The 24,576-nt window shown below is 36.0% G+C and overlaps 1 protein-coding gene and 1 non-coding gene across 3 annotated transcripts in view; both read right to left on the reverse strand.

Moving 5' to 3' along the window:
* UNC5C (unc-5 netrin receptor C) overlaps window positions 1-24,576 on the reverse strand; it is a 352,959-nt gene that overhangs the window by 136,941 nt on the left and 191,442 nt on the right. For both annotated transcript variants that reach the window (XM_041759298.1, XM_041759296.1), the window contains exon 2: window positions 11,689-11,910. In XM_041759298.1, the coding sequence (XP_041615232.1) occupies window positions 11,689-11,910 (222 nt within the window). The remainder of the gene's footprint in view (window positions 1-11,688; window positions 11,911-24,576) is intronic.
* Window positions 22,741-22,885, reverse strand: LOC121494136. The gene has a single exon (XR_005988757.1). It is a non-coding gene; the product is annotated as a U4 spliceosomal RNA (small nuclear RNA).

Here is a 24,576-nt window from a genome sequence, read left to right on the forward strand (position 1 = left end):
ATGGAATGGGTGTGGGGAGGTAGGTAGCCTTTTAGTCACTAACGTCATTTCATACAGAGGGCATCGTTGTCTAGGATCATCAAGGCTGTAGCTATAAAAAGAGGCATGTCATTCATTCCCTGCCCTTCCTGGAATTGCCTTGTACAGAACATTCCCCTGGGTTTTTGTAGCTAAATTTTAATTCACTCAAGCTCTAGAGTTCCCCCCCTCTTCCCTCAGGAGGCTGCTATCCCTCAGTCTGAGAAGTTTAATAGGCAGAGACAGGCGAAAGGAAATTGCAGAAAGCAGGGGCTCTCTACCGTGTAACTCTATACTACGGAACTATCAAGGGGTTTTGTGAATTTATTCTCAAGATGAGAGGAGAACACGAGCAAATGGTAAAGCGGACTCTATTCTCTCTCTTTTCCCTCGCCTCTTTTGCCCCTTTCAGACTGTGATCTCTTTAAGTGCATTAGGTCTCAGTTGTATCTCTATTTACAGCACCAAGAAAAGTATCTAGGGCATGGTTTTTGAATAGAACATGTGTTTCTGTACCCACTCTATGCTGTGCTTTCACAGCACTGTCTGCTCTTGCCCCACTTCAACCTGGTTGTACATTAGCATTGCTACAGAGCTGAAAATTAGTGAACAGACAGAAAAAGAATAAGCTATGCCCTGCTCCCAATTAAATCCTCTCTGGGGTGGAGGCCAGGACATAGGTGTTTCCAAAAATTCCCCCCTGGAGATTGTCAAATGCAGCCAAGGTTGACAGCTAGCATCCTAATCATTCCGTGTGACTCTTGCCTTCATATTCTTGGAGATTTCTCCCAAAACAGATTTTTAAAGATCTGGTTAAACCCTTGATGAAATTAGGAATGAGTCCAAGACTTCCCTAACCTGAATTGTTTTTCATTACTAGATATTATGCTTCCTACATGCTGTGCTTGCTTGTTTGCCAGACCCTGGTATTTTGCTAATTGTGGCTTTCATGTTATACATGCTGATTTTGTTATCTCCAAATACTGCTTTGCAGAGGAACTGGAAAGGGTGGTTATTTCAACAGGCATCCCAAGGTGGCCCTGAGAATGCCTAGCTAAGGGATGACTCTAGATTGATGGATTGATGATATTTAGGAGAGAAGACCAAAAGGCTCATGGTGAGGAATGCCACCCCTCCCTTTATGTTGTAGCATTAGCTCCTTCATGGATTGTGGCATTTTTTTAACCAAAAAAAAAAAAAAAAAAATTCTGCTGTGAATTTGAAGATATAAAAAAAGTGCTGGATGAGGAGAGATAAAAAACAGCATCAGAATTTTGAGCCAATTATTGAGAGAATATTGGACAGTGATATTTAGTAATACAGAGACACTGCTAGAACAGATTACAATGTGCGGCATCCCAGAATAAGAAGTGCAAACAGGGGGTCCCTGGGTGGCTCAGAGGTTTAGCGCCTGCATTTGGCCCAGGGCACGATCCTAGAGTCCCGGGATTGAGTCCTGCGTCGGGCTCCCTGCTTCTCCCTCCTCCTGTGTCTCTGCCTCTCTCTCTCTCTCTCTCTCTGTCTATCATCAATCAATCAATCAATCAATCAATCTTTAAAAAGAAAAAAAAAAAAGAAGGGCAAACAACTTGGGGCATTATCTCATAATTATCAGCCAGGCTTACTCATATTAGCACAATAGGTACCAACACCAAAAAAAAAGCATATTTTAATTTTGAGAGAAAGCCATGCTTTTTATAAGCTAATCCTCTCTTTTAAGCTAAAATTGTTTCTTAAACTTCCTTAAACAAGGTGCTTAATTCATTTCATGTAGCAATCCAGAACTCTGGTGTATGTTCCTTCCTCTGAAGATAAAGAGTAAGAGACTCTCCTTAAACTCCTCACAAATTATAGCCAAAGGTTAGATTAAAAATATACTTTGGCTTTTAACACTTGTGCTATTCTCACTTTGAAGTGGGCATATTAAAACTCTAGGCCACAGCATATGCATGGTTGCTGGGCACCTGGCAAAATTGCTATAGCAACACAATCACTGGTTTCACTCCTGCAATGCCCTGTTTGGGTAGCAAGTAATCGAGATGAAGAATGGTCCTTGGACTCCTGTTTCTTATTGTAGCCTCTGTGTGGGCTTGGGGATGGGTAGTATTTGATTTAGTTCTTTCTAAACTGGGGAAAATACACGCATACACAAACACACTCACACATATGCATATCTATATCTATATATTGCATTAATATTTATAAATTGTATTAATGATTTCATCTTCGCTGTGGGAAGACAAAGGATTAATGCATTTGAAGTAAGTGTTAATCGACAGAAGACAATTCCTTTGTGCTCGTTACATTAAAAACTCTCGCTGAATATAATTTTTGAAAATTTCTGTTTTCCTCTAATGAAATGACAGCTCACTAAAACTGAACTGAAGGGGTGATGTTTTCTTGCCTCTATTTTGCAATCATTTTCTGGGCCATATCTGTTCAATAAATACATGCTATCAAAATGACATAGTCCACAAATATGGCATAGCCAGGGTATGTGAAGTACGTGCAGTGTCTACAGTACTGATGCAAATATTGGAATAGTCAAAAAATGAAAAAATGACATCAAAAACTTCTCAAAAACAATAGATTAGAAACAAAAGCAACCCAAATAGGTAGCCTAACATTTTTCCAGTATTCACTTCTGTTTGTAAGCTAAGGAAAGAAGGGAAACAAAAACCAGGTTTCTACACAGTGAGAGAGCCCGAATCACTCAGGCAGCTGAGATTCATCTTCATGCTAGACTGGAGTGAAAGTAACAACTAAAATCTACATTCTGGAACTCTGACCCAAGCATGTATTTGTCACTGCAGCTGAGATTATGTTGGCCGTGTTAACTCAGGTGTTTAAAGACTTAAAGTCAATGTGGAATAGGGACCAATCAATTGTGAACACTAACAAATGAAGAATAAGAAAAAGTATGTATTTCAGGATGATTGATATTCTGTTATCTCTTGCCAAGGTATCACACTGACTCAGTGGAAAAGCCTTCATATCCTACACGGATCCTTACCAATTTTTCTATTTTTATTTTGGGGCCAGCCTTACACTGAAAAAAAAAAAGTTCTGAGTTTCTGGTATTGAAATAAGTACCTCTGGGAAAGAAATCAAATAAATAATTGGTTTATATCCCAGCATCATTTATCTTCATTGACAGACAAATATACTACAGATATAGGGCTCTATCCTTGTAGAAGCAGTAGTCCTACTGACTTAATAGAATAATTATGGAGTGAAGTTCAAATAGAGCTTCCAAATTTTATGCATAATTTCCTAACATTTATTTATTTTTTTAAATAATAAATTTATTTTTTATTGGTGTTCAATTTGCCAACATACAGAATAACACCCAGTGCTCATTTAAACAAAGTTCATATAAATTCCTTTTGAAAATGTTCACTCTGTTAATGAGAATAGAGTCTGAAGTAACTATTTTACATAGAGAATGATTGGTATGTATGTACTTAATACGTAAAATAACTTTTATAGAAGATTATGCTGTCTTATCTACTCCTCAAACCACCTATTCATGAAATATCCTAAATAAAAACATCATCAGTATGTTTCACTAAATTTAAGTTACTCAAATTTAGTAGGATGAATAGCTATAATCCCACAAAACATTTTTAGTATCTCCTGTGCTTAAAGCCTTGTGTTGTAAAATTCAGAAAAGACAGAACTTCCCAAAACAGAGGCCATATGATATCATTCCAATGTAGTTGAAGAGACAAATATGAATACACACATACATATAGTTACATATGTATACTATGTACATATATATTATCACATATATATTTTATATGCATATATTATGTATATGTGTATATCAAATATATATTATCTATTTTATATATGAATATAATTCCATAAATAACATGGCATTTTAAGAAACTGCCATTTTTTACCTTGAAAATGGTTGAATGAATCTCTAACGGTGGGATCTCTGGGTGGCTCAGCAGTTCAGCGTCTGCCTTTGGCCCAGGGCATGATCCTGGAGTCCCAGGATCGAGTCCCACGTCAGGCTCCCTGCTTGGAGCTTGCTTCTCCCTCTCCCCGTGTCTCTGCCTCTCTTTCTGTGTCTCTCATGAATAAATAAATAAAATCTTTAAAAAAAATCTCTAATGGTTTAACTTAATATACATAAACAATTCACACTTATGAGTATAATAAAAATGGAAGTACAAATAAGAGAAATGTAGACATGTTACATATCACTTGAGTTGTTTTTTTTTTTCACTTGAGTTTTTATAGAAGGATTCATCCACAATATTGCATTTGAGATGCTTCTTTAAGCATGAGTAGGATTTTGACAAAAGTAGGAAAGGCAAAGTATGGGGTAAAGGAACTAGAATGGAACTAGAATAGTGAAAAAGACAGATATAGGGGCACCTGGGTGGCTCAGTGGTTGAGGATCTCCCTTTGGCTCAGGGTGTGATCCCAGAGTCCTGGGATTGAATCCCCGCATCAGGCTCCCATGGGGAGCCTGCTTCTCCATCTCCCTATGTCTCTGCCTTTCTCTGTGTGTCTCTCATGAATAAATAAAAGACTTTTAAAAAGACATAATCCTTGATTTTCGGGAACTTACTCTTGAGCTTATAATGTTAGATGGAAGAGGAGAGGTAACTTGAGAAAGGAGACATAACCGTCCCTCTCAAGTATCTAACATTAGTAAACCCAGGAAGTAAGCAGACTTGTTTTCTAAATTTCCATTTGACCTAAATAGGACCAGTACATCAAGATAATGGAAAGCTGATTAAACTCAATTTAATGAATAGCATGCCAGTAATGCAGAGTGTAAATGACTGCCAAAATCTCACAACTTAAAGTTTCTATGATTCCAAGACATCAAAATGTAAAGAAAAGAATGTTCACATTCATTTTAATACAACTTAAATAAATCCCATCTAGTTTCCCTTTGAAAATGTATGAGCAGCCTCTCCTAAATCACATCCTGGTATGACATTAATGTCTCATGATATTTTAATAGAAGTTCTGTGAAAAGGAGTTCAGTTGCCAAATACGATGAGGTTAAAAAAGTTTTCCAATGCAGAGCTTTCCTGGGTCTTTTAAAGGAAAATATACTTTATACTGTCTCCAAAAGGAGTATATAATTATTATAGTGTTTCCTAATGTATTTGACCACAAAGTTTTTTGTTTCTTTTGTTTTTGTTTCCCCAATAGCACTTACAAGACAATGGTGCTTCACTCAACACAGTTCAAGAGGAAAAACTAAATTTGCCCAATGTCTAGGACATATGGTAGAAAAGAAACTATTAGAAGGTTAGCAAGTTTGATTGGGAACTGACTATACTGAAGTTTTTGAGTATATGATCAATGAAGTTGATCTTTATTCCATGGACACAGGAAAACCATTATGTATGTTAAGAAATGGCATGATATAATTACTTGGATCTCTGCTTTAGGCCCACAACTATCTGGAGAATGGTTTGTTGGGGGAAAAAGGCTGAAACCAAGAAGGTGTTGGAGGCTACCTAAATCATCTAAGAGGCATATGATAAAGGAGGCCTATATATATCAAGGGGATAACAGTAAGAATTAAGAACAGAAGGATGTTTTACAAGAGAATTCTGAGAACTGGCAGTAGCTGATAATCACTTTGGCTGTTGGAGTAATGGATGAAGCTGACGTTTCTATTTTTGGTGATAGGATGGAGAGAAGAGGTATCTGAAATAGGCATACAAGAGGAGGAAGAAAAATTCAATTGTGCCACTCTTGGAACAAACGGGGACCTAAGTGAAGACACCATATTGCAAAAGCTCCTTTTGGAGTAAAGGCAAATTCACTTAAATTTGTGCCCCATTATAGCTTCTCTTAATGAGTCTTTTTTTTTTTCATGTTAAGGCTCACTCATTTGTTAATCAGCAAAATATTAAAGAGCTTCAAGAAGAAAAAGAATCAAATCCTAAGCACTAGTTCAAGGTATTCCAGAATGAGAAAGGGCTCAGATACAGAAAATCTGACACAGGAAGGCAGGTGAAAGCATGAAAGATAAATATTTAGCTGACATTCTGAACCAGATTTTCTTTTCTCAAGAAAAGGGAAACATGTATCCATATATCTCTTTTAGACAAGCTGTAATGTGTTCAGTAGTTACGGCAGAATTTAGGGAGATGCTACCCGGTACAGGGACAAGGGCAAAGGTTTGGAATCAGAAAGCGATGGGTTCATACCCTTGCTCTGCCACCTTCTAGTTATGTGATTTGGGGCACATTAGTTTCTTTACTTTGCTGAGCCTCAGCACTTTCATTTACAAAAGGAAAACTCCAGAGATTATCTCATAAGACTGTCATGATAACTATATTACATAATACATGTAAAGCATTCAGTACAAATATTGGAACTTTTTATTGTGGTTGAGTTGGTCCTACAGATAATATTTTGCTAATGTGAGAATAATTAAAGAAGAGAAGGGAAAAAATCTCTGGGATTATTAAAATTTCAAACTGACCTAGGTTTTGTAAACTCTCCGTTTGCATTTTTTTTTTTGGTAGAGGAGAAATATTTGCCTTTCAGTGCTAAATCTTAGGTACCATGGAAACAGGGGTTGAAAAGACTTCAAGTAAATAGAAAGCAAGCAGCCATGCCTGAGTTTTCCTTAAAAATGCAACCATACAATTTTGAGCAGATCAAGATTTCTGTGGAATTCTGAAAGAACATCGATACTTATTACTATATTACCAAATCAAGAGCTTTTGGCTATTGACATTTTCAAAACCATTGAATATATACTGCTTTCCCCTTTTCTGTTTCTTCTACTACATATTTGCAAGAAATGCAAATGGGGTATAAATGATAGAAGGCAAACATTAACAGTAATATATGATCTTTTATCACTACATTTTGTCAACAGTGGTGTAGCTTGGCTCAGTGAGTACAAAGCATTGTTTGCTCGGTATTTCAGAACTACTTAACACCTTCATAATTTAAAAGGAAGAATTTTGTGAGGTGAAGGAGAAATTCTGTTCTTTTTTCTGGTTTTATTGTTTTGCAGTTCTTCGTTGTGAAGTTACCTTTGAGGAGGATTTTAGAGAAAGTAGTTGATTTTTTCAATGTATCTGACTGCCGCTGAACATGCTTCCAAATATTATTATTCTAAGGCAGAGTATCTATGAAAAAAGACCTCATTTGCAGTGACTTCTCTTTCTCCTGCTTCATCTGAGAACCAATTTGATTTTTTAAATGTCAAGAAATTTCTCTGATTTGTAATATATTTCAAGACTTGATGCATTTAACCTTTCTTGCTGTTAAGAACCACTAAATCCCCAATAAGACTATAGTCAGACTACTAAGTGAAGAGTTGAGAACCAAAGTTGCAAGTGAATCCAACCTCAGGGGAAAAAAAAATCTCCAAAACCAAGTACTTCAGTTTAAATTCCATGTATAATGCTTCTGAACTCATGGGAAAGCAGAGAGCTCTAATATAAGAAGCCCACAAATTTCCCACCAACACTTTTTCAGATTGGAGATTTATGATAACAGGCAAAGAGATGCAATAAAATGGTTTGGCCTTTTTTTTTTTCAGGTTTCATTATTTATTATGAAAATAACACATTCACAGGACTGGGCAAAAAACTAAACTTATTATGAAAGAAATCTATCAACCCATATTTTGAGCTGTCAACTGCCTATTATATATTTCTCCAAAACATCCCAATGCCTACAAAAATATATGTGCATCCTTTACATAATGAGGACATATTGCATGCAGTGTTCTGTACTCTTGTTTTCACTTAGAATTTTATGTGAGAGATTTTTCTACAGCCTCACATATGGAGAAACCTCATTATTGTAAAAAGCATCACAATAATCCATGTAGGGACAACAGTCCTCAATATGTCTCTGCAATAAAGGTGCAATGAACAACCTTGCAGTTTAGTCTTTGTGCTCATTTGGAATCTTCTTTTAAGATCCTAAGTTTGTAATTACTGAGTGAAAGGGTGTATGCATTTAAATATTGGTAGGTATTTCCAAATTGGCCTTCAAAAAGTTTGTACCAATTTATAATCTCCTCAACAAAGAATGAGCTAGTCCCTATCCCATTCCTTTACCAACACTCTTTGCTGTTTTGATCTTGACATCTTAGATGCTTATTTACCAATTGCATTTCTTTTCCTGTGTCTTCATGTTCAACCTCTGCTCAGTTTTCCATTCAGTTGCTGATCTTTTTCTTAAATATACTTTAAGAACTAGTAATACATAAATCAGTCCTTGGATTAATGTATGTCCACAGATATGTTCCTGTGTGTATTTGTCCCTTGGTTTTGTGGTTTACTTGCTTTGGATATTCAAATTTGAGAATGCTTTCTTATAAGACTTCTTAATTTTGTCTTAATTAAAAAGACTTTGCCCACTGAAAGCAACCAACCAATCAATTTACAAATCTCCAAAATTTTCTACTAATGTTAGTGATGATGATGATGGTGGTTGTGATACTAATGATGATGACATTAAACCCTAACATCAAGAATTTATTTTATTCTAACAAATGGGATAAAATCCAAGCTTTATGTATTTCTTCATTAGTTCATTCATTCACTCATCCATTCATTTAATTTCCAACTGCCTTAAACCTTATGGACTGAAAAACCATCTTAATACATTGTAAGTTAACTGAGTATTTAACTGAGTATTTCCTGGTCCCTATTTTAATCCATTAATCTGTATGTCTTATTCTCTGCTCAGATCAAACTCTTCACTTCTTTAGTTTTACAATATATTTATAAAGATCTGGAGTTCCCTCATTATACGTTTATTTCAGAAATCTTCTAGCTATTTTCACAAATTACTTTTCATACAATGTTGGTGACTTGCGGATTCATTTATAAACAGTAAATATATATATTTTAAGATTTTATTTATTTATTCATGAAAGACACAAGGAGAGAGGCAGAGACATAGGCAGAGGGAGAAGCAGACTCCCTGCAAGGAGCCCGATGTAGAACTTGATCCCAGAACCCCATGATCACAACCTGAACCGAAGGCAACGCTCAACCACTGAGCCACTCAGGTGCCCCTATAAACAGCAAATATTTAAAAAATATTGTCTTTCTACCCAAGAACAAGATAAGTTTTCCACTTATCTTCCTTGCATTTTTCTTACTCTGAGTAGCATTTAATGTTTTTCTTTCTAAAATTCTCCAAATTTCTTGTTAACTTTATACATACATATTTTCTTTTACATTGTTATTGTAAATGATATCTTTTATTCCATTATACTCTGACTGGCTACCTATAAAAGAAAAGTTGATGGGTCATATGAATCTTTTTTTCAGACACTTTTCTATATTCTCTTGACTTTTTTTTCAATTTTTAAAATTTAAAAATGTGTTTTTCCCAGGGGCATCTGAGTGGCTCAGTCAGTTAAGCATCTGCCTTTGACTCGGGTCATGATCCCAGGGTCCTGGGATTGGAATTGAGCCCATTGGGATCCCTGCTCCATGGGTAGTCTGCTTCTGCCTCTCCCTTGGCCTGCTGCTCCCTCTGCTTTTGCTCTCTCTCTGCCAAATAAGTAAATAAAATCTTAAAAAAATAAAAATGCACTTTTTTCAGATATACAAAATCACATTATTGGTCAAAAAAGATCATTTTCCACTTTTTAAAACAATTTTTATATTTTTTCAGTTATTTGTCTTGCCTAATTGCACAGGCTAGTATGTTAAGGACATAACAGTATTGATATCTGAGGGCATCTCTATCTTTTTTCTAACTTGAAAGGTAATACATTTGTCTGGATGCTGGTTTTCTTTGAAAGTTTTGGATGAACATGAAAGACAGCAAAAAGGTATATTACATTCCACTTCATCCATGAACCTGAGGAGCTCTGTACAAGTGTTGAAGCTCCCAATTCCATCCTTAGCTCTTATCTGTCCCACCCTGAATTTGAATAAAAACATGCCAGATATTTCCATTTATGGCTGCTTTTACAAGGTATTTTTAATAACTGATATATGCAATATTAATTTTATGTGGAAATAAAAAATATAGTATTTTAAGAAGGGAAATTTCTTACTAAAATATGTATATATTCACACACGCATACATATATATATGACCAACATAGCATGAAGCTGGCAGAGGAGCTCAATGTCAGAGCAGTTTTGTTTTTACTTCTCATCCTTCTGTATAGACATTTTCATTAATTTATAAAGACAAGCTTAAATATGTTTGTGACTTTCATCTTAGCTTTTGAGATGCTTTCTTTTTTCCTCTTACCATTAAAACTTGTGTGTTTGAAATCTTTACAAGTAAATGAGCTGAAACAAATAAAACTAATTCACTTGAGATTTGGTAGACATCTGGTGGAGTTATTTTCTGAGTAATTAGAACGAGAGGTGAGACAATTCCCCAAAGTAAGCTACTGTACAGTTGGGTACCTAGTTATTTCTACAGCCATCAGATTGCATGCAGTGAGCATATTGATTCACAAATTGACAAACAATTATGTAGAGCTGCCACGTGATTTTCTAAGACCATTTGTGTTATATCAGTATACGCTTCACATGCTTTCCTAAAAGATGCCTTTTTTCTGTCTTCTCACAGTCTGTTCCATTTCTTTATGTCCCATCACCTCAATATGAAGTTTTTATTAGTGCTTTGTGTTGTTAGAGATAGGGACCACAGATCTCCCTCAAGAGCTGGTCCCTGCTTGTTCTTGGTCAATCCGACATTTGGATATAAATACAAATTATGATTTAGATTTTGGAAACATGTATCTATCTTGGTAGGTAGAGATATTTATGAAAGAAAATAAAGATATTTAAATGCTTCGTATTTGGCTTGGAAATGTTGATTGGTGAAACCTGAATATTCAAATTATATGTCTTAATACTATGAGATCATAGATCTAGAATGGATCTGAAAATTCAAATTGTTCTTCTCCCTACTAGAGAGCATAAGCACTTAAACCACTATAAAATGATACACATCTTTCTAGTCTATAACTCTAGGAGATTCCACAACTATCTTAAGTCACCCATCATAAAGTAAAAAGATGCTCTTAAGAAAGTTTACTTTTTAGCTGATCTAATAAACTCTACCTTAGTCTTCTCTCTGCCTTTAGTATTTAAATGTTAGGGATAATTTTTACAGAGCAATAAAGTCAGGAGTTTTCACCAGGCCAGGAATAATGATAATCTGATCAAGACCCACCCAGATGGTGGCTATACTCACCCCTTCACCTCTTCCTGGATCCCACACTCTCACTATTTTCAATCACTCTCAGTTTAACTTTAAGTAAGAGTTAGATAATTAGGATTTACTTTTAGACATAAGTTAAAGTCACAGGATACTTTGAATTTGCAACATTTATAAATAGTTTAAAAATATGTTCCAGGATTTTTAGGCCTGACACCAGAAGTGACACTTGAGTGAAATTCGTCTTTTACTACAGCACTTGCCATTCATTCAGTCTATTCATTTTTTTCTTTTATCTTTTTAAGCATGAACTATGTCCATCAGGAACCAAGTCAAGATTTATTCATCCCATTTTACTTTGCACTGCATGGAATGAGATCACTAAATCTTACCCAAACTGAACCAAAACTTTTGCTGAAGGATAATAAATACTTTTATTCTCACAATTGAAAGAACTGTCTGACAACATGCCAAAGTAGTAAGTGAATCTTAAAAATGCAGTGGAAAACTCACCAGAGGTTTCATCGACTCTCTCGTCTACTATGTGATCCTTCTGATGAACCCATTCACTATTACACTTGAAGTAGATCTGGGTGGCAGGACTGGCTTTACAATACAGGTTCACAGGCTTATTCTTCACGATGTAAGCTTCTTCAGGCTCAATAAGAAAATGGGGTAGAGGTTCAGGTGGATCAGATGGAAAGGTTTCTGGGAGTTCATGAAAAAAGTCGTCGTCTGGCAAAACAAGAAGAAGAGGAAAACATTCACATCATTGTAGCCACTTGCCATTTACTTGCTATTCATTTAAAAATAATGACTCATGGGTGGCCCGGGTGGCCCAGCGGTTTAGCGCCGCCTTCGGTCCAGGGTGTGATCCTAGAGACCTGGGATCGAGTCCCGTGTCGGGCTTCCTGCATGGAGCCTGCTTCTCTCTCTCTGCCTGTGTCTCTGCCTCTGCCTCTCTCTCTTTCTGTGTGTCTCTCATGAATAAATAAATCTTTAAAAAATAAAAATAATGACTCATAAATAATCTAATTAAGGGTTTGTGTGGCCACTATGCACTGGCAGTACATCAGGTCTATGGACTGATTGCTCAATTAATATTTTGGTTGTTATTCTCATTTTTACACATGGCAAAACTCAACATCAGAGAAGATGAATATGTTGCCCTGAGCATGCATATAGTAAATAGCAGAACTGGAATCAAAACCCAGGTTTGTCTCACTCAAAAACTGTGATCTTCCCCATATAGTACTATACCTCCTACTACACAGTTTTCCTCTTGAGAGCTGACAAAAGCAAAAACAATTTCATTAGAAACATCTGTTTGAAAAATATAAGGCTCATAGGTAAACATTAAGTTCTTTGCAAGAAGCTGAGAAGGAACATGAGGAACAAGAAATTAATGATCTTTAGGTACAGATTCAAATCTATCTTTATTTTCAAAAGATGGCATTGCATGACATATTCATTCATTTATTCATTCCTTCAAAATGAATATTTACTGAACTCAGAATTATTTTCAGCACTGCAAATATAGATAATAATATTATCAGTCAATAGTAGATTGATAGTAGAGCCTAGAGTCTAGCAATGATGTTTGGTCTTGTTTGGAAACTACACCTCAAATACCAAGTGTATGATATGACTAGTCAAACCTATTCTCATTAGAATATTACTGTGCATTATCATGAAGAACAATAGTCAATAATCTTGTTTTTTATAGCACTGAAAATTATCAAATATATTGCTTCCACTCTCCTGTTTCAAAACCACTGAATAAACAAAACTCCAAAACCACTTGAGATATTTGTACACTTTGTGGTATGTTTTTCATAATGTGGGTTCTGTATGATTCCAAATAGAAACAGAAAATTTAAAAAGTGCACAGAAAATCCTACTATCATATTTCACAAAAGTCAAGGTAAAAAGGCTTTCCAATACACTGAAATTAAGTGAGACCAGATAATTTTCTTCCTGTGACAGATAGTGGAGAGCAAAACTATTATTCATTCTGTAAGTTGATTAAGTACCCCAGCCTAATATGTAATGTAAAAGGGGTGAGGTCACAATTAAAAGTTTTTACAAGTTCTTCAAAAGTATACACATTCAGTAGCAAATATATGATACAGTATGGGTAAAGACTGGTTGTGCATATATTACCTTAAAACTCATTTCATCACTCATTTAGTTGCCCTGTTTGGGGATATGGCCATTAGTAAAATGGACATTGGCCTGCTAAGAAACCTGGCCTGGCACTTTTTCCATCTAGCTCATAGGATAGTTGTGGAAGAGTACCCATGTTTGATTTCTGCAAATATGTTCTGCAGTACAAATTGGCTTGCTTGCATCACAGACACAGCTAGCTTTCAAAGCTCTCCACAATTATAAATTTCTGACACTGGGATGTAAATGATGCTTCCTGCAGCTGGCTTTATCACTTCCTTAATTTGCTTGCTTCTGGCAGGGCATCATTTCTGGTTTTTCCATTGTTGAACATCAAGGATCCAAACTGTCAGCTAACTAAAGAATAACCTTGTTTCCATCAACTTCGGCCTCTTTAATCAATATGCAGGAACACTCAAAACAGAAAGGCAAAGGAACGGGGAAGTAAGGAATCGACAGATCCATCAACATAAAGTTGAGGTCTTGAAGGCCTTATTCACTTTTTGTTATTTTTTCCCCCAATGCACTTATTGTTATATGTGATAATAGATATCAGACTGAAATTCAGTAAAATGATAGTTGTGTTTTTGTTACTATTACTCAAGGAGGCAGAGGGTTGATTCAATTTTTTAAAATACTGCTGTATATTTATGCATATAGAAAGGTGTATGTGGGATCCCTGGGTGGCGCAGCGGTTTAGCGCTTGCCTTTGGCCCAGGGCGCGATCCTGGAGACCCGGGATCGAATCCCACGTTGGGCTCCTGGTGCATGGAGTCTGCTTCTCCCTCTGCCTATGTCTCTGCCCCTCTCTCTCTCTCTCTGTGACTATCATAAATAAATAAAAATTAAAAAAAAATATCAAAGCCTTTAAAAAAAAAAAAAAGAAAGGTGTATGTATTTTGTAACAATGTATTTATTTAAGTTTGTAAGATATCAAAAGCTTTCCTTTCAGTCATCATTTCAGAAAGTGAGATTTGTTTTTTAGAAGGAATTATGATTGTAAAATATCACGTTCCTGTATACTACTTTACCTGTAGCCAAATACTTATGTATTCACATCCTACAGAAAGACAGGCACTAAAAATTGATTACTCTTCTTTGCCAAAAGCATGTATTCCTTCCTTCTGATTATTTTACTGTAAATTACTGGGGAGACTAATGGAAGTTGGGAAAGTCACACATATGTTTTCAACTCAAAAAGGGTTCCGTTAAGTGCTGCAAAAAAATAGTAATAATTTAATAATGTATTTAAAAGATGTAGGGCAGCCCTGGTGGTTCAGCGGTTTAGCGCTGCCTTCAGCCCAAGGTGTGATCCTGGAGACCCGGGATGGAGTCCCACATCGGGCTCCCTGCATGGAGCCTGCTTCTCCCTCTGCCTGTGTCTCTGCCTCTCTCTCTCTCTCTCTCCTCTCTCTCTCTCTGTATCTCTCATGAATAAATAAATAAAATCTTTAAAAAAAGAGATGTATGGACAAACTAATTTTGTATTTAATTGTGAGTTTTTACTTTACTATCAGTGAAAAGAAATAATTCTGTCTTGGTTTGAAGCTTCATAAAATGTTGATTTTTCAAGGTGTTTGTTAAATAACACTTACTATGCAACTTATTAAGGAATGGTTTCCATCATTTGAAACATTTTCATCATGTGGTAAATCCAATGTTTCTTTTACATATTATTCCAGTTTTTGCATAAACTCCATCTTTTAAGTTTGATCTGGGGAGATGCCTTAACCAATGACAACATATTAGTTTCCTACTATTTCTTATAATACACATACAGTGTTTAAGTCTATGCCTAGATAAAATAACATTAGGCAATATGGCACAATACTTCTAATACTCAATTCAGGGGATGGGAATGATAAAGATAATTTTCAAGACCCTGAGACAGTAAGATAAGTATAATGGGGTAATTTGACAAAATGGGAATGGAATGTTTATCAGTGGGATAATGATTATCCTAGCTGTGCTTAGAAATTCTTCTTCATTTGCAACAGGTGGCCTGGATACCATGCCCAACCATGTAAAATGGCCTAAGCAATATCCCCCACCATCCGGTCAAGTATGCTAAGACAATATTTTCTTTGCTCTAGACAGCAATGGTAAGTATCAGCATTAATTTCAGAAATTGTCTTTTCATGGAATTTCATCGTAATTTTTTTTCTAGAGTATGTTTTGAAAATCAAGCAAGCCATTTCTCTTCAATCAAAATTATAAAGGAAAACTTAGGAGTATTTAAATATCCAACATGGTTACAGCCATAGGTATTTAACAGGGGAAATTATTATCTTCAAATATCATGTATTTAACAAGGAAAAAATAATCATCTGCAAATGAGCATCTACAAATACCTCTTCATGAATGCTTAGCTCCTCTGCACTATGTATGCATTTGCCTTGCACACATATGGAGGGATCTACTTTTCAGTTTTGGTAACAAGTTTTATGCAACTATTACCAATTGTTAAATATTTCTGGCTTTTGAAAAACAATGCTAGAATGAAAGCCGTTTTGAAGGCAGGAATTATTGTAATTTTCATTTTTATTTTACATTAAGTCTGCCACAGTGCCAGGCACATTGTAGGAAGGTCAATAACAATCTTATAAAAGCATGAATATTACACAAAAGGCAACTGTGATCATTCAGAAAGTGTTCACAAGATATTTTAGAGTTCATAGTACCTCATATGAATTTACAAATACCAGAGGTTGTAACAGTAGTAAGGTCTACAAACTTGACGGGATACAAAATTTGTGTGGCCTAGTGAAGAGTGAAAATTTGGGGATTCTCACTGTATTAAGAATTCTGAAATGGTGACAGATGAACTTTAAATGAAGAGTCCTGTGTGACAGCACAGGTCACATATCCACAAAATTGATCCTGTCTACAAATGTCAGTTAACCAAACATTCTACTTCACGGAAAAATCTGAGAATTAAAATTATGTAGTGGATGTTTGTTTTAGAACTTATTTGCTATTCCCCAGCTTCTTGCAGTGATTAGATGTCTTCCAAATGAATCATGGCTTTCCAGAGAAAGAAACTCAGTCTTCAAATAGGTCTCTAAGGAAGTGTGTTTGCAATGGTGTGCAAGGGACAGTGTGCAATTTTATTTGTTCACGGCTTTCCCTTTGGATGTACTCCAGTGCCCATTCATGTGTCTAATCGAAAACAAGTAAAATCCCCACCACACTGAAACTAAATCTTTCAGGGCATTAGAAGGCTCTTTAATACATGGATATAATACAGTTTGAGATTTTGAAGTTCAATACATGGAGATAACAAGGTTTGAGATTCTACCTTGAGTTGATAGACTATTTACTGAGATCATCTGCTAGTGTAGAATTCATTTTACTATCCAAATAAACCGGCTTTCTGACACTATTAAGGACATGCTACAAAACTTGAAGCTATAAAAGAACAATTTGTTTTTTCAGCAGGGAGATCAGTGAGTGCATCCTATTACAACTTTATCTCTTAATATAAATAACCAGAGATCCCTGAAATCTTCAGAGAGATAATGGGAACTCAATTTGTGAACAGCAACTTCAGACAATGAACTTATTTCTGGCAACATACCATTTATCCCAAATTATTATATGTTGTATAAAGGCAAACCCCAGACGCCGATATGGATGCACTATGCTAGCTGGGTCATATGACTTGATTAATAAAATCGCTAAACAAGTGTCCTGCATGGAGTTCATTTAAATTAACAAAGTAAATTTTCCAAAGTTGGTTTTATTCTGTACATTGAATTCACTATTAACTTAAAAGTATAATTGCCTTTTCAATTTAGATGTAACATTATTATTCATTTCACCTTTCTGTAACACTTGACTTAATTTTCTACTTTCTATCATTACCCAATATTGATATTGCCATTTTTATCTTATTATGAGATAAATCTCAATATTTCCTTTTCTGTGAAATAGCCTTTGCTTTTCCATTTATATACAAGAAGAGAAAGCTTTGTAACATGTATTATTTTTATAGACTTGCATTCCACCTAAATCTTGACAGGAAAATATTATGCTATGAACATCAATCTAGGAGGCTTAGGTTGCTGGTTTTATTGCTATGTATCAAGCCTTAATTTTCATCAACTTAATACATAAGTTTCTATATTTCTGAATCATAAGACTTAAACTATTATTGCTTATATCATAAAATATAGGACTATTATCTCTTTGTCTGAGACCTGAAGCATATTCTTCTGAAATGGAATTTACTTCCAAATGATTCAAGAGCAATTTAAAATGAATGACTGCAAAGCTAATTTTATCTGCATTTGGCTGCCCATCCATCAGAGAGATAATTCATGATATATTACAACAAAAGGCAGCTGAAATTAACTATTTGAATGAGACTCTAGCTTATTTTTAACATTTTGATTAAAATATCCTTTGGAAGACAAAGACTATGGTCTATATTTCAAGCAACATATTAATGGATTCATCATTTAAATTTAAGTAGCTGAATACATAATGCCTTAAATGTATTACACAATTTGGAGGTACTGCATGATTCCAACTCCAAAACAAAAAAACTTTTTTTTCTTCTTTTAAAGAAATACTTTAAAACTCATGCTAGACATGATTAATGATGACATGGAGTCAACATGCTATTTAGAGATGCACTTACCTGTGAAAGAGAGGCACCTTCTCTGCCCCAGTTTAAGCCTTTATGATCCCTGAATTTTACTAATATAAAGTCTTCCTAAATGTTTTACTACCTACAGTCTTTACCTCTGCTACATGGTCTATACCATGCTCTTAGAAAATGTTTTTAGGGGATCCCTGAATGGCTCGGCGGTTTGGCGCCTGCCTTTGGCCCAGGGCGTGATCCTGGAGTCCCGGGATCCAGTCCCGCGTCGGGCTCCCGGCATGGAGCCTGCTTCTCTCTCTGCCTGTGTCTCTGCCTCTCTCTCTCTCTCTTTCTGTGTCTATCATAAATAAATAAATAAATCTTAAAAAAAACCCAAAATGTTTTCAAAAATACACTTACTCCCTTTCTCAATTAATTTAATAAGAACAATGTAAAGCATGATGGTAAGTTTATTTTTGCTCATCAGATTAGCTAAAATATATTGTATGATTGATGAGGAGTGGGGGAAATGTGCCTCTGCATATATTGGCTATAGTATAAACTGGCACCATAGTAGAGAAAAATGGACAATATAAAAAAAATTAAATCTCTGCACACCTCCAAATAGTTTATCCCATTTCTTGGAATGTATCTTACAGACATAATGGCATTTATAGGTGTGTGTGTATATATACGTGTATGTGTATGTATATGCATATATATGGATATGTGTATGGATATGTATCTATATACATTATGGATATATCCACATACATTATGGATATACATTATATATGTATATATAATAGACATGTGTACATATATATACATAGGTACACAAATATGTTTACTGCGGCACTGTTTATTAAAAAATAAATGAAAAATGTCAACAGAAGTCAGCTGGAATTAACTATTTGAATGAGAACAACTAAAAATCAACTGAGGGATGGGTAGGTAATTATATGTCCCACTCTTTTGCCAATAAAAATAAGGAGCAGATTTGTATGTATTAAATTAGAAGGGCAATCATTAGTCATCTAAGCAAATAAAGAAGTTTTTGACCAATCTGCATAGAATGATGCCACTTTTTGGAAAGAGAGAAGAGAAGAGAAGAGAAGAGAAGAGAAGAGAAGAGAAGAGAAGAGAAGAGAAGAGAAGAGAAGAGGAAGGTGGGTGGGAGGGAGGGAGGAAGAAAGAAAGAAAGAATACGCAACACCTAGATAAGTGTTTGAATAACCCGGTAACGGCCTTGCCAAGGCGGCAAATCAAACTAGCCATCACACTTCCCACAACAACTTCAACAGATTTTAAGAAGAAGAAGAAGAATTTGCTCAATTTTCAGTTATCAGACATCCTTTCTTCTGAAGGCCTCCGCACCTCCAAATCCTGGACTTCAGTCCCTTATATCATCTCCCACTGCTCTCTACTCTCCTTGTTTATTATTTCTTCCCCACTAAAAGGCAAGTTCAGAGCTTTAGGAACAGTGCTTATCTTGATTCATTTCTGCATAACCAATACCTAGTCCAGTGCCTGGCATGGACTTTAAGGTTTTCTTTTCTTTTTTCCTTTCCATTTGAATTATTGTTCCTAACTAAGTTGCTATATGATAAGATAGAAGTATATAGGAATTACTCTATCAACAGAAATAATGAGAAGTAATCCTTACTCAAAATATAATAGAAATATATATACCTAAAAGGTGGTCCCATCCCCACATTAAAAAATTATACGGATCCCATCCCCACATTAAAAAATTACATATATCTTCTATGCAAGTATTAATGTCATATATCATGACATGTAACAGCCTTTGACTAAATATATTCTCTCACTAAGTAAGCAAAGTTGAATCTAAAACATTTGTGTGTGGAAAATAATATGATACATCTAATTACTGTGTCTTCTCAACCTCCTGGCCTCATTTGACACTTGACTTCATTGTACTACTCACTCCTTTTTGAAACTTTCTCCTCTCTTGGGAACTGTGCATTAGCAATAGATTGCTTCTTATCCTGTATCTTTGACCTTTCTCTATGTTTTGTGCTGTTTGAGCACAGTCAGTCTTACCGAGGTTCTCTCCTTTAGTTTCTCCCTTGGGCATCCCATCCACAACTTTGGCTTTAATTATCAGATCATGTCACACACACCATCTTCCACTCCATCCCTTGCTTCTTAAAATCTGTTGATTCCTTTGCATTGACCAAGAATGAAATCAGATTCCTTACCAAGGCCAATGAGGACCCAACTGATCTGACTGCTGCTGGCCTTTATGTCTCATTTCCTACCCTCATGTCCTTTTCACCACTCTGAAGACAGACAGTATTTGTATCTTTGGACACATCAAAATCAGTCCTACCCTAGGGCATTTGTAGAAGCTCTTCATTCCTCTAGAAAATATCTCTCTTCTTCTTGCCATTTAGGCTTCAGCTCAACACATCTCCTGCACAAGGAGATTCCTGGTTACCTAATCTCAATCTCTTGATGTGTTTCTTCAAGAACACATCATTCTATTTGATTTCTCTTTATCATCTATCACTCTCAAATCAGCTTGTTTGATAAGTTAGTTGCCTCTTTTCTTTTTCCCTCCCACAAAACTCAAAGCTTTATGGGATTGGAATACTTTATTTTGTTCAACACTATCCTTAGCATCAACATCAGATGAATATCTTCCTTCTAAAACTAGCTTCTCTTTCTGACTAAACTCCTTTTTTTCTGATTGTAATATCATTCTCACAGTCAGATGCTTGGAGTACTGCCTCCCCGTCAGGTCCAATTCATCTACATGTACAAAGAATATCAACTCCATATTGTCTCTCTCACCATCAAACTCTATTCTCCTTTTCATTGCCACTGCTTAAAGTGAAGTCCATACTACTTGTAAATGGATTATTACAAGAGTTACACTACTGACTTGCTTTGCTGCAGACTTGCTCCTGACTTTCTTTCTCAATTCCAGTTATCCCATGTCTAAATGGAAGGTGGAATCATAACAACTTCTGCTGGAAACTTTGTGTTCAACAGAACAAGGCCAAAAATTTACTCAGTTTTCAGTTCATTTACCACCATTCCACCAAAGCTAAAGTTGGCGACTCTATATTCCACACTAAGGTAGCTTTGTAAATGTTTTCCCACATGCATATGTTGCTGTGCACATGATGTCTTATTTCATATTGACTCTTCACTGCCTATCTCAATGCCATTGAAAATCTACTTCTAATCCTCCCAGAGATAACTGTTTCTTATTGTTCAATTGTCAAAATCCTTTAATGCAATTTGAGAGTCCCAGTCATTTTTATATTCCTTACTGTTGTCCAGCTGCATCATATATCTAGTAGCTTCTAAAATTTTTCCTCAATTGAAGTGAACACATCTAAAATTATTTGCTACAAGAACTATGAAAAATATGAATTACTTCTCCATAGTAAAGTATTATGATAATTCAAATTATCTGAATATATGTCTATATATTTACACTTATCAAAAAAATCTGTATGTTTTTTAACTTCAATGGAAATTTTTTTTAAAGATTTTTCTTATTTATTAATAGAGACAGAGAGAGAGAGAGAGAGAGAGAGAGAGAGAGAGAGGCAGAGACACAGGCAGAGGGAGAAGCAGGCTCTATGCAGGGAGCCCAATGCGGGACTCGATCCCGGGGCTCCAGGATCATGCCCCGGACCACAGGCGGCGCTAAACCGCTGCACCACTGGGGCTGGGCTGCCCCTTGATGGAAATTTTCAAGTATGTGAAAAATGACAGAATGAAGAAACTAAACATCCATAACCCAGCTTCCAGGAATTTCAAAATTCACATGTAAAGGAAACTGAACATATCTGAGTGCTAGGAAGAAACAGCAAAGGAGACAAATGTCACCAGATTAAGAAAAAAAATTAAATTAAAAATGTTGGAAACTTTGAAAATAAAATCTATGGCAATATGCATACAACGTTCAGCCATAAAATTAAGACTTAAAAATAATATTGATCTATAATGAGAACACACAATTTATGTTTTTAGAATGTAACCATTAAAAAAACTATAATCTCAGATTCCACATGCAAATTAGAAACTCTTAGTGACTTTGGAATGAAGAAATTATCCCTTAAATCTAGTGAAATAATTAATAATACACCTGAAATATATAGTACTACATATATCCATAATGGATTTCATGAATATAGGAAACTTTAAAGTTATAAAATCTTGATCTTTCCTAGGATTCCCCCAAGCTACACAAATAAGAGTTGCCTGACTTTTTCATTTTTCTCATTTCCAACATAAAAACAATCAACAATCCTACTAGTTTTATGGCCTACAAGTTTCTTGAATCTGCTTCTTTTTCTCTGTTTCCACTGCCATCATCATTTCTTGCCAGAACACTTTCAAAGCCTCATAGTCGGTATCCTTTGCTTCTTGACTAAAGCAAGATCTAAGCCACTTCTCTCCTTAAAATCCTAAACCTCATTTCCTATAAGATAAATGCAAACTCATCAATATGATATAAAAGCTCCTCCATGATCTAACGTGTGCCTACCATCCCACCTTCCTTTCTTACCACTCCATTCCTTGACCACCCTACATTCCAGCAATACATACCATCTACTGTCCTCTGGACACAACATGCAGTTTCTACACTTTCTCTTCACTGACCCTCCTCTCCTTTTTTACTGCCACCTCTTCAGCCTCTAAGCTCAGCTCAGGCATCATTTCTTCCAAGAAGTTTTTTCTGCCTTTCCTGCCTCTGCCAGCCTAGAGCCTATTTCTCCCCTAGTCCTACATTCATATTTGTTAGGGCCTTACAAATACTTCTAACACTGCATTTTATAATAGTTTTATAGCGAACTAACTGGCTCATATTCATCTTTGAATAGTTGGTGCTTATTATAGGGAAAAGTTTTCAATTAGCAATAATCACGCCTCAGATAAACCACATTGGTTACAATACCACCACTGTGCAAAGCCTGGTACTTGTTATAATTTTTGGAACTGAATATACACTTTCTGAATAAATGGGTGCAGGGCTTTCTGTGTCCAGGTGAGAACACAGACTTCGTGTTCTCATAACTATGAATTGGGTAATTGCTATGAAAATAGACTTTGGGATCCCACAGACTTGGATTTGAGTCTCAGCACCACTTTTTACTATGTGTATGACTTTTGAGATTTCACCTAATCTCAGTTTCCAAGTCTATAAAATGGGTAGGCAAAACAATGTGGTGATAGTGTGTGGGGTACATGAAATAAGGCAATAAGAATGGTTCAGCATAGAGCTGACCACAGATAGATCTTCACATATGATAACTATTTGTATTGTTTTTTGTTATATTGCTGTTGTGGATATTGAGCTACTCTCATTTTCCTAAATACACTTGAACACTTCTAATCTTGCAGAAGTATCCTTTCTGGCCTGTGCCTTAACCAAGCCTGTGCCTATTCTTCTTTCCAAGTTCATTGTAAGTTTTAACCCCTCCATGAAGTCATTCAAGACTCGTTCAGCATGGGTTTGTTGCTTTCTCTCTGTATTAACATTGCACAATATGCCTTGCTATTTCATTGCATTTCACTTGACCTTTTCTGCACTCCACTACACAGAGAGTCTATTTATTTTTTTATTTTTATTATATTTTATTTTATTTTCTATTTATTTATGATAGTCACACACAGAGAGAGAGAGAGGCAGAGACATAGGCAGAGGGAGAAGCAGGCTCCATGCATCGGGAGCCCGACGTGGGATTCGATCCCGGGTCTCCAAGATCGCGCCCTGGGCCAAAGGCAGGAGCTAAACCGCTGCGCCACCCAGGGATCCCCAGAGAATCTATTTAAATACAGTTACGTGGGCAGCCTGAGTGGCTCATTGGTTTAGCACTGCCTTCAGCCCAGGGCATGATCCTGGAGTCCCGGGATCGAGTCCCATGTCGGGCTCCCGGTGCATGGAGCCTGCTTCTCCCTCTTCCTGTGTCTCTGCCTCTCTTTCTCTCTCTGTGTGTCTCTCATGAATAAATAAAAATAAAAATAAATAAAATAAAATGATAAATACAGTGACGTGTAATTAATTCATGAATCTGTAGCACCCAGCCATATTTGGTACATAGCAGGACCAAAAAATGGCATTTGTTGAGTAAACTGATGAAAAGATACATAAATTCCTAACACTGTAAGTTTCTAGATTTTTTTTCAAATGCAGAAGTGAATACTCTTCATTTTCCTACTTTGTGAAAAATAAAACTTTAGTTGTTGTATTAGTGTCCTCTTAAGAGTCTTCATTCTTGGGCAGTCCCGGTGGCGCAGCGGTTTAGTGCTGCCTGCAGCCTAGGGCGTGATCCTGGGGACCCAGGATCGAGTCCCACATCAGGCTCCCTGCATGGAGTCTGCTTCTCCCTCCGCCTGCCTCTGCCTCTCTCTCTCTCTCTCTCTCTCTCTCTCTCATGAATAAATAAATAAACACTTAAAAAAATAAAAATTTGGGCAAAATTTATAAACAAAATTCAGACTGTACTTTCTCATTAATAATATCCTGTTATGCCAACACCATGCACCTTATCACTTCTCAAAATAGGTTTGCTTTCAGGGACTGATTTAGAGGAGTCAGCAAGAGGTGGTAAAAGGAACACGGCTGTGAGTTGGGACCTCAGTGCTGGTCCTGGTCACTTTCC

Source organism: Vulpes lagopus, chromosome 6 (genome assembly GCF_018345385.1).
Source record: "Vulpes lagopus strain Blue_001 chromosome 6, ASM1834538v1, whole genome shotgun sequence".
NCBI lineage: Eukaryota > Metazoa > Chordata > Mammalia > Carnivora > Canidae > Vulpes > Vulpes lagopus.